We start from the raw sequence: 13,969 nt of genomic DNA, 5'->3' as shown, positions 1-13,969 counted from the left end.
CGTTGAGTTAGATATATTAAGGTTTAGCTGTTTTAGAGGAAGGGTGGAGGTGACATGTATATTTTTATTCTATATAATGTTATATCACTGCTTTCTTTTAATGTATTTGAGCTTGAAACTGCTGGAGAGAAATCAAAAGATTTTGAACTTTGTATATGACCTTTATATAACCTATAATGGATTCCCTTCGTGGTTAAGTTGCACGTGTTTTTACAATGTGATATTTGTTACAAATGTGCGTGAAACGTTATTTTTTTTCCTCAATTTCATGGTTTCAGCTTATCTGAAAAAAAAAACAAAAACAAATAAGGCGCAATTTAGTGTGATTGAAATCAGATCCCAAATCTACACATTCTTTCTCATTCCTTTAATATATTAAATTTCCTACTAACCACTATCAGCAGTACGCGTTGAAGCCCTGTACCATTTAGTAAATACCCATGTACTAGGTAAGAAAACGTCATATATGCACAGAAATAAATGTTTTTTAACTATTATTCTTTGAAGATATTTTGTGTTCAAATCACAGGATTACAAGAATATGAACAAACACTGTTTATAGTTCTAGATATACCTGCATGATGCAAGGAATTTAGCCATATGTTCTTTGGTGTTTTATATGCTGTTTCCACAAATAAATCTTAACAAAATAGCTAGAGGCATTTGAACACCATAGAAATGTTAAATGCAAATTTTAACTTCAGGGAATAAGAAGTTGAGATTTTCTTGAGGATTTTAAGCGATAAATCTGCAAATCTTGATAAGTTAATCTTGTCAAGACTAGTGGTTCCAATTCCAAGTTTCTTGATTCATAGCAGTTGAATTTTATCAATGTTTCACGTATGTTTGACCGACTTTGCTTCCTTGTACAGCTTTCCGTTTGATTTGTGTGAAATTCTAAGTTTAAAAGATACCTGATTTTGTGAAAGAACACTGGCTTTTTGGCGATATTTGTTTCTCGTGTTCGTCCCTCCAAGAGAATTGAGATAACCTTGTACTTTATGTGTTGTACCTGGAGGAACAGAAGCTAAACAGAGGGTATAGTTAATTAATGATAAAGCCTGGCGGGGATCTTTGTGTAGTGCTCACCTATGCTTTGTATCCTTGTGATTTCTGACAGATGAGCATCCGTAATAGTGGAGAATCGGCACTTGCTGCGCCGAGCTGTATTAACTGCACTGATCCTTGTAAAAAATGAAAATTAGTTTCCATGGCGTTTTATTAAAAGTGAACATTTGAAAGGCTAAAAGATTAGATAATAAATTGTGAGGAATGCAGAGTTTGGGTATACGAGAAGATGTTGTCAATATTACGATATTCTGCTGTATAGCAGAACACGTGTATGAATGGGAGAGAAGAGCGAGGAATCAAATCTTACAGGAATCTTTGTTTTCTGAGGACAGTGACCTTGAACCCCATAGCTCAATGGAATTTAGATGGAGGTCGGAGGTAAATTTAGCTGAACAATGTCTATAAGGCTCTTATTAAGAGTAATGTGCGTAATTATCCGCTTAATTTGGTACAAAATGTACCCAAAGAGTAGAGATTTTTTGTAGAGAGATGAATCGTGTAGCATATTTAGATTTCTTTTTTTAAAAATAGGACATGTAATTTTTGCACACTTTAACGTTAAATACATGTAAGCCCTACATGTATTCCACTTCTTAATTCATAAAGGCGGCACCACGGTTGCTATGTCTAAATGTAAGGACTTGTTTATAAGATGAAGAAATGCCATACTGCACGAAATTTTCCTCACTAAGTCGGTCTATCTATAAAGTTTTTAATGTGGAGATGTTAGTTTGAACAATAGTGATAATGCTGTCCATAACGTGAAGTTAATTTAATACTGTATTATTCAAACCAGTCTGTTGAGTCAATGTCATCCTTTGCAGTCGCAATTACATGTACTTTGTTTTTAAAATCATGTTTCGTTGCAGACCCTTTATCTGTTGTAAAAATCAGTTGTGTGGGATGATCTCCTCTGTAAAATCAAAATAGAACGTTAAGGTTCCATACTAATGTCTTGTAATTTTTTACACTACCTTTAAATGCATTTGTACGATCATCAGTTGCATTTTGCAATGATCAAATGCATGTTAATATTCTTTTACAAGCAGTGAATTAAAACAGTGTAAAGAAAAACAAACGATAGGGTATGATTACTCCATAATTTGTTTTTGCTGTTAAGAAATCTTCTGTTTATTAATTTTATTTATATAAATTTTCGAATAAAAAATCACTTCTAGGAGTTTCTGGGCTGAACGAAAATCATAAATCTTCTTTTTGACATTTTACGTGTTTTACGTCTTTCTCACAAGTTTCCCATCTTAGTTTGTCTTTTAATAAATCGTTCTTATCTTGGTAAGCATAGATAAAAGTGTGATTATCAAACAGTAATCTATGTGTAAAATGAACTGATTTGAAATTGATCGCCATTTTTTCGGTCAGTGAAAAGAAGATGAAGGATTTTTACAACAACCTAAGAGAACCTGTAGCTCCTCTTTATCTATACAATAGCGTAATGAACTGCAACATCTGCCATAATGTCTATAAGCCCCGATCAACCAATTCATATAAAGAGCAGCATCAAGGGTGTTAGTTTTGATATTTTTCTGATAAAAGGTACACCCTCCAAACCCTATTTCCAATTTTGTCTCTCTAAAGATAATCCCGATAATATCAATAAGATGTTCCCATGAATATATAATCTTGATATACTTAGTATATTATCAGTATATGTTTAAGCTGACAAATTACAAAATGTAAGTTTCTCACTTTCTGTTACAATATATACACTCCACTTACATCGTCTCAAGCCACGATCCGGAGTCCGCATATAGCTCTCTCCTGGAAGAGGATCGTACATTTTGGCCGTTGTTTGCGACGATGCTCCGCTCACAGTCTTTGAGAACATTTCTAGTTGTAAAATTCGCTTGAAAAATGGGAGGGTATATAGTGATCGGTATGTACGTCCGTTTGTACGTTTGTCCGTACGTCCTTCCGTCCTTCTGTTATGCTTTTTGGTACCCATATCTTATCCGCAACTCCTCTTATACCACTGAATGAACTTTAATCAGATTTTCACAGATTCTTTGTTACATAGTGCCATCTTGGCCTCCTATTTTACTCTTTGACCGGACACATATTTTGGGTATCCCGTAGCAAAACATGGACATGCACTGTCATTCTTTCTGTAATATTAGAGGGTACCAATCTCTTATCCGCAACTCCTCTCATACCACTAAATAAAATTTAATGGTACTTTCATAATTTCTTTATGACAAAATGCCGTTGTACATTTCCTATTACACTTTTTGATGACACTTATTTCGGGTTTCCCAGACTGCATTGCTTCTTGTGGGAAGAGTGAAAACAGCACCGTGTTCAATGACGAGGTTTAGTTTAACGAGGCTCTGGATATTTCGCCTTTTGCACTGCATATTGTCCGATTGTTAGTTACAGTCTATTTTGTAGAAAAAAAAATCGGTACATTGTCATAAAGAAAAGTCGCTAAAATATAAGAATTATTACATTATACATTCATATATTTTCAAAGCTGTAGGATTTGTGCAACATTAAACAAAAAAAATTCATGCAGATGATAGAATGAAAAAGAAACACACTTCATACTGACGATTGATCAATTTGTAATTATGTAATGCAGAGGAGTGGGTATCAAATCAAACCTAATGAAATTACTCTAATGCATGGTTGGTTTGTCCTCATATGTGCATGAGTGGGACTCCTTATTCCACAATATTACAGAAAGGCTGATTTTTCTTTGAATGCAATATTTTACCCTAAAAAATACTATAAATTGCAAATTATCTCAAAGGTTAATCAAATATCGTATGATTATTGATTCTTAAAACAAAACACCAACAGGCGGTCTTACTGTATCATTAAAAGGGATTTTATTGCATTACTTCAACAGCAATTTTCTTATCCATGATTTAATGTTCAAAAAACATCCTTAATAAAACGTGGGGACGATCAAATTATCTCCGGATTTTACAAAGTTTCAGTATTACTTGTAAGGAAGCAATTTGTATTCCGCGGAGGATACAACTTTACGGTACCCTGTCATACTTGTAATTTCAATGAAGGTCATTTAATTACAAGTTTAAAAATGATTTGCACCATTTGACCTAAAATTACCTCCTGGGATATCAGATAGATACTGAATAAGAATTACGCATCCAATGTTTGTTTGTTTTATCCGTGTATTCACACGATGGCTTCATTCCATACCTTGGATAAATCAGTCAATATTTACCTAGTTCTATAAAGAATAGTTTAATCGGGGAGGAATTGATTGTAATTCTTTTGAGCCCACTAATGTTGGGGGTGCGTTCTGTGTCGTTACAGGACACTGTTAGGGACAGTGGGTGCGCCATTCAGCGGCTGGAGAGGGACAAACAGAGCCTGACCCTACAGGTGTCCGTGCTGTCTGACCAGGTGGAGGCCCAGGGCGAGAAAATCCGGGAACTCGAGTACTGCAACAACGAGCGCCGCCTCCGGCTCCAGGCGGCAGAGGAAATGTTGAAATCAGTAAGTCAAAACTGTTTATCATCATTTCAATCAAGCAGTCTTGTATAGGCATGTATCGTGTATAAATGTGACAATATATTTCTTATCGAAAAAAAAAGTGCGATAATGCGATGGCGCGATAACGATGAAGCGATGACGATGGAGATAGGGCGCGATGCTACGATGGCGCGACAATGCGATAAAGATGGTACGATAGCACGATGAAGCGACAGTGAATATCGCTTCATCGTCATTACACCAACGCATCATCGTCATCGCACCATCTTGTCAATGCTATCGCTTCATCGTGCTATCGCACCTTCGCTATCGCATTGTCGCTTCATCGTCATCGCCTCATCTTTATCGCACTATCGACCTAAACCTCGATGGTGCGGTGATGCGATAGTCAATTTCATGACCCTATCCATAGTTTGGAGCTATCATATTTGTAAAATCAAATTATTTCGAATCGAAAGTTGTTTTGGGATTTATCATAAAATGGTACACACATGTCAAGTATCAATAGGCTAAGATGAAAAAGAAATATTCTTCAGGGCTCAGGGATATGCTGTCTTTGTTATAAATACATGTATATATTCATGTAAATACATGCATTCGAGGGGGGTGGGGGGGGGGGGGGTTGCGGTGTGTCTTTCCTTCAGTACTATGTGAGAGTTTAGGAGAAACATATTTGGTTTACCCTTAATTCTTATTTTGATTTTTTTTGAAATTAAAATCTGATTCGTGGAATTCTTCAGTTAAAGCTCTCAGCCTCTAAACATGACTTCCGCCACTTTATAGTGGATTAGCCGAGTATTCATATACTGGTATGTCGACTCTAGAGAGTATTCATTGCAAGTACTCAATTCATTTCTTACAATAAACCACACTCTAAAATTTGGCGATTAGATCAACAATGGTCAACAGTGTACATTGTATTATATATTCATTAGTGATTCAGGCTATGTTCTTTTCCCCATATTATGTATAAAAACATTTGAACTCATTATGATAAACTGGGCGATTCTTTGTTAGTCCAAGACATGGCTTTTTTTTCTAACATTTATTATCTATGTTGTATTGGCTAGTGTAAGGAGATACAGGTCCCTGCATGTAGGGTACATTCCTTGAAAGTGACCTCCAAGAATGTCTACAGTCTTCCCTACACCGCGAGAAATATTGAGACTGCAGCTCTCTTTGGTCTATAATATTCGCGAATCTGTCCTGTTATATCCATGCTCGGTCAGGGGTGGCAGTTGAAAAAAAAATCACTTTTTAAAAATTAAGCAGCTTTAACCCCCCCCCCCCTCTCCCCCCGCACCCCCTCTCACTTTCTCCATTTATATACACGCCCATTCAGGCTTTAAGACTCAGATGCAAGCTAAATAATAAACTTTGAAACTGAAAAAAATAAAATAAAGACAATAACTCGAATAGGCCCTGGAGTACAGAGTGTTGATGATGGGCTTTATATCCCGTTTGTAGACAATTTATTTTAAACTGTTAAACACTGAAAAAAGCAATGGTGCCTGTGGGATATATATAGAGTCCCACCAACCTTTACATACATGCCAACTTTCCCGATTTTTTCGGGAGTCTACCGATTTTTAGCCCTGTCTACCGCTTGTCTACCGATTAATTTTTTTTCTCCCATTTCTACCGATATCTCGAAAATCCGGAATTTTTACCGATTCGCTTTGAATAATACAGTATTTCCGTGTACAGAAAACATGACTGTTTCAAAAGGCGCACTTGTTTCATAAGCCGGGTCAAGCCGGTTAATATTCCGGAACCGGGCAAGTCACTTGTTTCAAATATATTTAAGCCGCCGGGCGGTCAGAAAGTAGCCCGGATAATAATCAAAAATTTCGAGCGGCCAAATGAAAAGCAATATGGCGGAAAACGGAGGTAGAAATGTTCTTGATGGTGAAACATTCGTTTTTTATCATTTGTCGTAGTTTCTGTGTCAATAAATAAACACTACTGAGATAATAAGAGACTTTTACAACATATTTGTTTACATTTGCACGACAAAATTTTTTTTTTCAATTTTAAAGCTGCTTTTCAGTTCTGTGTGTAACGAGACCCTATGTATGCTCCAAATTTACAAATTGTACATTGAATGGAACTAGTAAATATTAAAACGAAATATATCCACTAAATCGTTGTTCTCGTGCGTTCAGATAATTTTGATATTTTTTTTTTTACAGCAACAGCACCAATACCAGCCAATCCGGCTTATTTTTCACTCGTTTCAGCGACACTTACCGGGTCAATATGCCATGTGATAAAAGTGAACCGGGTCATCGCCCGGCTGTCTGAAACAAGTGCGCCCAATGTTTATCGGTATGATATCTGTTTATTGCCGCTGATAACAGGTAATCAACAAGGTGTCAACTGTGCTACCAGTCATTACAGAGGTTTTTATTGCTCCTGAACCTCATTAACAGTGTATTTTAACCGAGATAATTATGCCAGATGTGGAAATTTTAGAAATACACACGACACTGGATACAAACTGACAAACTTGTTAGAGTTCACACTTTGCAGCAAACTTTGACAATATAAGTATAAACCATTTATAAAAGGGTTCAAGTTTTGGAATACTGCATTCCTCATTAAATTATAATCTATTTTATGGAAAATACACTGCCAAAATCCAACATGGAAAAAATGTGCCTGCAAGTGAAAACCATTAGGACTTTCCCAGAGTGATCAAAATAAAATAGAAAGGAAAAGACCATGCCTTTTGCAGACTGATTGAAAAGTTAAAGTGACTTAATATTCCCTCTGATTAAGAAAAAAATTATTTAACAATATTTTGTATAACAGTAGCCTTATAAACTTTGTAATTTACCAACACACAATGAACAGTTCAGCTTATTTGTAAAGTTTAACATCCTTATTTTATGTACTAATATGTTAACTCTGTGTATCACATTCTTCAAGACAGAGGGTATATTTATCTTAATATATTAAATGATTTTGAATAAAATTGTCTCTTTTTTTTTAATTTTAAATGATTTGTATTTGTGTTTTTCTTTAAGTTGATAGAGGAGAAAACACTTTTTGAAGTAGTAATAATATATGATATAATTAAGGTAGTAGATTGATAATGTAGAAAAAACATTACAAAAAGTTATTTCTCTCTGACAAAACGCCGCGAATTATATACTTTTAAAAATGTTGTTGCGCGCAATCTCCCCCAAGAAAATTTTCAAAAGTTGGCATGTATGCCTTTAACTGTAGAAAATGCTTTCTATAAAGGTGAGCTAAAATGCATTATTGGATAGGCCTATATATGTTCACAAATAATGCAATACTGAGTGCCGGATTATTCTGTGGAAGTTTTTACACCTTTTCGCAAAGTTCCGACTCAACTAGGTACAACTTATCTAATGCGTTGAAAATGAGAATGACCTTGCCCTTCACAAGGAACCATATTCAGACAAAAAAGAAACAAAGTGGGAAGGATATTTAACAAAACAGGGGTTGTTGGTGTAAATTTCACGGTGAGTTTTAATTTCTAAATAAGTTTTAGGCTTACTTGTTTTACACTGAGAATGAAATGGGGCAGTGTCTCTGATGTTTACCTCAAAGTTCGAAGTGTTCCAATATATTTTTGCTAACATTTTCATAGTTTAAGCTTTTACAAATCTTTATTGTTGTGTCCCCCAAAATATATGAATGACACATTTAGAAACAATTTAATAAATAAAGGTGTCACACATCTTACTTTACTAACAGTAACATCACAAACTGACTATAATATATTACTCAAGGCATTATTACTCACTAAATGTACACATGGGACATTGTTGATATAAAATTGGTTTATTTCTAAAATAGTATATTGTCTGCAGACCATGATCATGTTTAAAAGTAATCCAAACAAATGCTCTGTATTAAGTGGATTTTATTACTACCTGACTACCTTTAGTTTAGATGTGAGAAATTCTGTAAACATTCATTTTGTTTAATCAGTTAACACTTTTTTTGTGGGATATGTGATTCATATCCCAGGACAACCCATCAGCCTTTAATTATTTATACATTGTGTTGTACATATAGAATGTGAATAATCAAATGATAAATTTACAATACTTATATTCTTCTCTACTTAAGATTATAAATAAGCCCACATATCTGGATCATTCATAACAATCATGTCTGCATTGACAGTTATGACACAGATTTTTTTATTCTTTGTCATTGCAGAGACATAGCATTGTGGTTTAAATGTTTGAAATATAATGAGAATTCTTGAATGCTTAATGGCAACATCAGCAGTATTAACTTCAAAGTGGTATTATTGAAATATTGTTTTTTTTTGTGTTTATGTTATTAGTTAAACAATACCACAGCTCCCCACCCCCAGAAAGATTTGATGTATGTAAAATCTTTTCAGTTGTTTTTACTGACATTGTTATTTGCAACACTGACTTGAGGATACTTGAACATGTAATGAATTTTACTTGTAGTAAGGGGTGTCCTAAGACAAGAAAACAAATTTGTCTTTTAGTTGCACATTTTAATATTACTCACAAGTCTTCAAAATCATGTCATAAACCTACCCATATTCAACTGTTTTCTGAAAAAAATCATTTAAATATAAGGCCATATAAAATTGAAATCTTGGTTCTCAGGCCCGCGCGCATCTGTTTTGAGGTATCTGCATTGCCGATTTTATTGAATTTTTGATAAATAAAAAGTTGGTATTGTGGAGACCAATCATCAGGAAAAAAATTCCTACCTCATTTGTTTCGTAGTTTAGTATTCAAATATTACTTTTATTTAGCCATTTACAATGAGATTTTGGCTACTTCATTTGAAAATACATTCGAGGACATTACCTACGATGTTTACACGCTGTTAAGCAGTTAAGCAGTAAAGCAGAAATTTTGACCAGAAATGGAAAGTATATCTGTTTTTAAAAAAATATCTTTATGTTAAAGAAAATTCGGAAATAAAAATTAAAAAAAATACCTCCCTCTGACATCTACTTTATTGCCAATAAAATGAAAAATGAAATGCCGCCCTCCCGCATCTGTTTTGGAGAAAATAGACCTGAGAACCAGGGAATTAAATTTAGATAGCCTAAAATTTACTTTTTCATATTATTATCTATAAACTTAAATATAAAATTAAATGCAAAGTTATAGTTATTTCTTAAGCCACACAATAACATTCTATTAATGAGAATTTTGCAATTCCTCCCTAAGTCTATGGAATTTCATTAATTTCTGTTACCATACCTTTAATCATCAACACAGCCAATCTGCACTCACGCCATGAAGTATAAGCACTGAGTTGTTTTATCAAAATATGAATTTGAACTGTTCCCAAGAGTTCAGTCCCATACTCTTCCTCAGACTTCAATCTGCTGTTTTGAGATCTTTGATGTAAATTGGAATGTTAAACATTGTCTGATTTTTCACGCATCATCTGCTTCACTAGACTGGGTACTGTGAGTAAAAACCATAGTGCAATATATAATGGAAATATTTTTCAGTGATAATTGCAGTATATTGTTAGAAGTTTGATTTTAATTAATAAATCTAAACAGAAACTTTAAAACGATAACAAGTTGAAGAAAAAACTTGAGTATCTTTGGTCTTACGGATAAATAACACAAACAAACTTTTTTCTCTCAGAATTCAAAGATCTATGCTGAAATGTTTGTCTCTCTCACTTAATAAGTGTAAATTGTTTAGTTTAACAGCATAATGTTTGGCCAAGCCACATAATTTGGTAAATAGTGCGAAAAATGCAACTTGACAGCTCAATACATTTTTTAAAAAGTTTTAGAGATGTATTGAGTTTTCTTACTGTAAAATTTCTTGGAATATTTTCAAGAGTGTATTTAATTAACATATTACATAATCAAAATTTATAAATTAAGCTTCCATTGAAAGAAATATTGAAAAAAATAGCAAAGTAACTCTTCTGTGTGGGAGATAACAAAATTTGTTTGTTGTATGTATCCTTAAAGATGAAAGTAAGACTTGCAAGTTATTACACTTTACTGATTAACAAATACTAATACCTGGAAATGTATTTAGAATAACAATCAAAAGAATCTTTTGAATTATCTTCACACTGAAAAAAAAAAAAATTGAGGGTTCGAATCCCACTATAGGACGTGGAGACTGGTCTTTTGGATGAGCCCCGTGTCAGTGTAGGTGTTGGCACAAAAAAGATCCCTATAACTGCTCAATGGCTATAAGTGCATAGTATAAGACAAAATTTGGAGCTTTCCACTGGGAAGTGATGAAATGAGTGAAAAATTCTTGAGAGGGGCATTAAACAGCAAACAAACAAAAACAAATGAGTAATCAGTATTTGTTATTAACAGAATGTGTATAGAAATTTCTTTTTTTTTTGCTAAAAGGTGATTGAAACTTCAATGCACTTCATCATATCCATGGTATTTGAGATATAGAAGTAAGAGTCACTGAAGTTTAGTCTTATTGTCAAGTTATTGAGAGGCATCAATATTCAATAGTGAAACATAACATAAATAATATTTTAAAGTAGATGTCAGTGTAGAAGTTAAAATTTCAGTCATCAAAAATTACACTGGACAGTTTTGTAATATGTAATAAAAACATGGTAGGAAGAAACGTGGTGTGTGTGGAAACGATAAGCAGATTTCATTTACAATATTTTGTAGCACTCTTGAGGGTAAAAACATGGAGTTATCTATCTTGGAACAAGCAGATATACAGCAAGTGCATATACTGTGATTCTTTTTAAACTCAGCCTGAAGAATTTTTTTGTGTTTTCTGACTGGCCTACTTTGATAGTGACCTACTGTTTAATTTTTTCTTTTAAGCAAAATTTCAAAAATCTGGAAAAGAAAAAAGACTTTTTTCAACATTTGCTTTAATTAATTAAGGACAATTTCAAATAATTTAATTCTCAAAGTTGTATATATTCGCAAAAAATGTATTTTGATTTTGGATAAAAAATTTACTTCATATCGTATAAAATGGGTTGCCTACGTCACAATGACTTATGTCAAAAAACATATCAATCAGCATGACGTTACATTCAAATTTTGTACAAAATTAAGTCATTTTAAATTAGAACAATTATCTTTTTCAATCAATTTTATTTTGGATATAAGTGCAGAGCACTCCAACTTCTTTAAAATAAAAAATAGATTAGATATCTTTAGCATACAGTGTATAGAGAGTTCTTTAGTTTCTGTCATAAATCACCTTATTGAACATTAATTAATTTAAGTTAAAGCATGGATATTAAAAGTTTATGTGTGATCTATAGAGCAATTTTCAGTTCTAAAAGCTATCAATTGTATGGTTTGTTCCCGTTTTGCACACATTTAATTACAGATAATTAAAAAATGTGTGAAAAACGGGAATTTGACCATGTGAGATAATTACTTAATTGCTATAGACAAAATTGGCTTAGCAAAGTTGAACTATAGTGAAAAAATAAGAGAACAAATACAAAGTTAATGTATTTGATCCGACATTTATTATAACATCTTTTCAAATTAATTTTTATTCATACTTTATTATATGTTATATCTTTATTCATTTAGAATTATATCAAGATTTAAAAGTACATATTCTTTTTTTTAAGAAATTGGACTTAATAATAAATAATATGAAACAAATATTAATTATTTATTCAATAAAACAAATATTTTCCCATAAATATATATATAATTTCTAAAATGCTTATAAAATTGTATTATTTTACGTTAAGCTAAATCAGGTATTCACAGGTAAATCCAGGTAAATCCAAATTAGAAATCAATTAATTTATTTGTTGTTCTTACATTAAATGTGTGCAAAACGAACACACCAATTGTATATATTGTATTCATTAAAAAATTGAAAATTCATAAATACATAAATAATGAAAACATGCGGCTGGACTGGGAATGAAACCTGGGACCCTGTATTTCCGGTCAGGTGCTCTAACCACTGAGCTATCCAGGCCGATGTCCTCAGTCCAGCCTCATTTCCTACATTCCCCCTTCCTTAAATAGTTTCAAATAGACACAATATCTTGTAGCTTAATATTAGTATTATACACTGCCTGAACAAGGTCGGCCACGGCACCATCTGTAGTATGGAATAAATCACCTGATTGAAAATTCATAAATACATATATATTAAAACATATACATATTAAAAGTTTTTTTAAGTGTGTGATCTAAAAGATAGCAATTATATATATACTTTTTAATTGCTTTATATATACATGTAATTATCTGTCAATTAATTCTCAGTGAATATGTTCCTCATTGCCATTGTCAGGAATATGAAGTTTGATGATGAGATAGTGACCACTGACTGGCATGTTTATTTAATGTAGTGTTTGAATGACTATAAAATGCCCCGGGTCCCTAACTTTACAGTAAGCAGGACAAAGGGAGACAATTAGATTATCACACTTTGTTTTTACACTGTCCTCAGGATTACAGTGTCAATATAGGAGAGAGTTAGTTCCCTGTACTGGTATAGTTTATACATTGTGTGAAAATCAGAATGGAAGGGTTAACTATTTCTGTAAGTATATTCTTAAGAAAGGTAACTCTTTCAGCTTTACCTCTAAACATTTACCAATTTATTTGCCTTGAAATGAAGAACAATTTGCAAATAGCTTATGAGATGCAAGTTATTTTGTAATGTGTGACATAAATAGATAATACTTAAAAGTTCAAAAGTAGTAAGCCAGCTTTTGAAATCTTGAATGAAAGTTAATTTGAAAGCTTTAGGAACAGACCTTATTGTTTTCATCATGTATAGAGACACCCAGTGAAGTCTGTTTCTGCGAGTACAATATATCTTGTGCAGCTTGGTTGAAATTATGAATTCTTTAAAAAATATATGTTATCAATACTCTTACAAATAAAATTCATCCCAGAGATAGCCTTATGATTTAGTTTTTTCCAATATTAATTAGTCCGATTTGAATGCATAAGGTTTTGCTAATGCAGCAAATGACATACCTGATAATATCCCCTTGCAATGGATTTGGAGGGCATATAGTAAGCCCTTTTGTGTGTGTGTGTTAGTTTGTATGCATGTGTGCGAAACTGAGGTGACATAGTTTGCACTGGCATCCATGTCCAATGCTGTCTTGGTTTATAGATATGCTCTTTGTATTATAATATTGTATAGGGATTCTTGCTTTGCTGTGCCCTAACTTATGAAACTGAGCATGTGTTACTCAGAAACTATTGGAAGGATTTGTCTGAAAAGTTGTACACATATTATTCACCATATGAAGTTGTGCACCTGATATTTTTCATCTTGATTGGATTATTATTTTGAATTTTACAGGTATTTTTTCATTTTTATTTTGTGGTTTTGTTTGGATCGTTTCTCAGAAACTATTGCAAGGATTAATCTGAAAATTTGTACAATTATTATTCACCATATGAAGTTGTGCACCTGGA

General features: G+C 33.0%; 1 protein-coding gene across 4 annotated transcripts in view; it reads left to right on the top strand.

The window, feature by feature from the left end:
• The window catches only part of LOC134252679 (liprin-beta-1-like), a 48,517-nt gene that overhangs the window by 5,434 nt on the left and 29,114 nt on the right, over positions 1 to 13,969 (top strand). For 2 of the 4 annotated variants that reach the window (XM_062735173.1, XM_062735175.1), the window contains one exon: positions 4,372 to 4,554. In XM_062735173.1, the coding sequence (XP_062591157.1) occupies positions 4,372 to 4,554 (183 nt within the window). Of the gene's footprint in view, positions 1 to 966; positions 1,450 to 4,371; positions 4,555 to 7,944; positions 8,046 to 13,969 lie in introns of those variants that run through there. The other 2 variants (XM_062735174.1, XM_062735176.1) reach the window with 2 other exon arrangements.

Source organism: Saccostrea cucullata, unplaced genomic scaffold, assembly GCF_032062105.1.
Source record: "Saccostrea cucullata isolate Sc308-1 unplaced genomic scaffold, CSIRO_AGI_Scuc_v1 ctg99, whole genome shotgun sequence".
Classification (NCBI taxonomy): domain Eukaryota; kingdom Metazoa; phylum Mollusca; class Bivalvia; order Ostreida; family Ostreidae; genus Saccostrea; species Saccostrea cuccullata.
The sequence above is the reverse complement of the archived record's forward strand: the minus strand, read 5'-3'. Positions and strand labels throughout refer to the sequence as shown.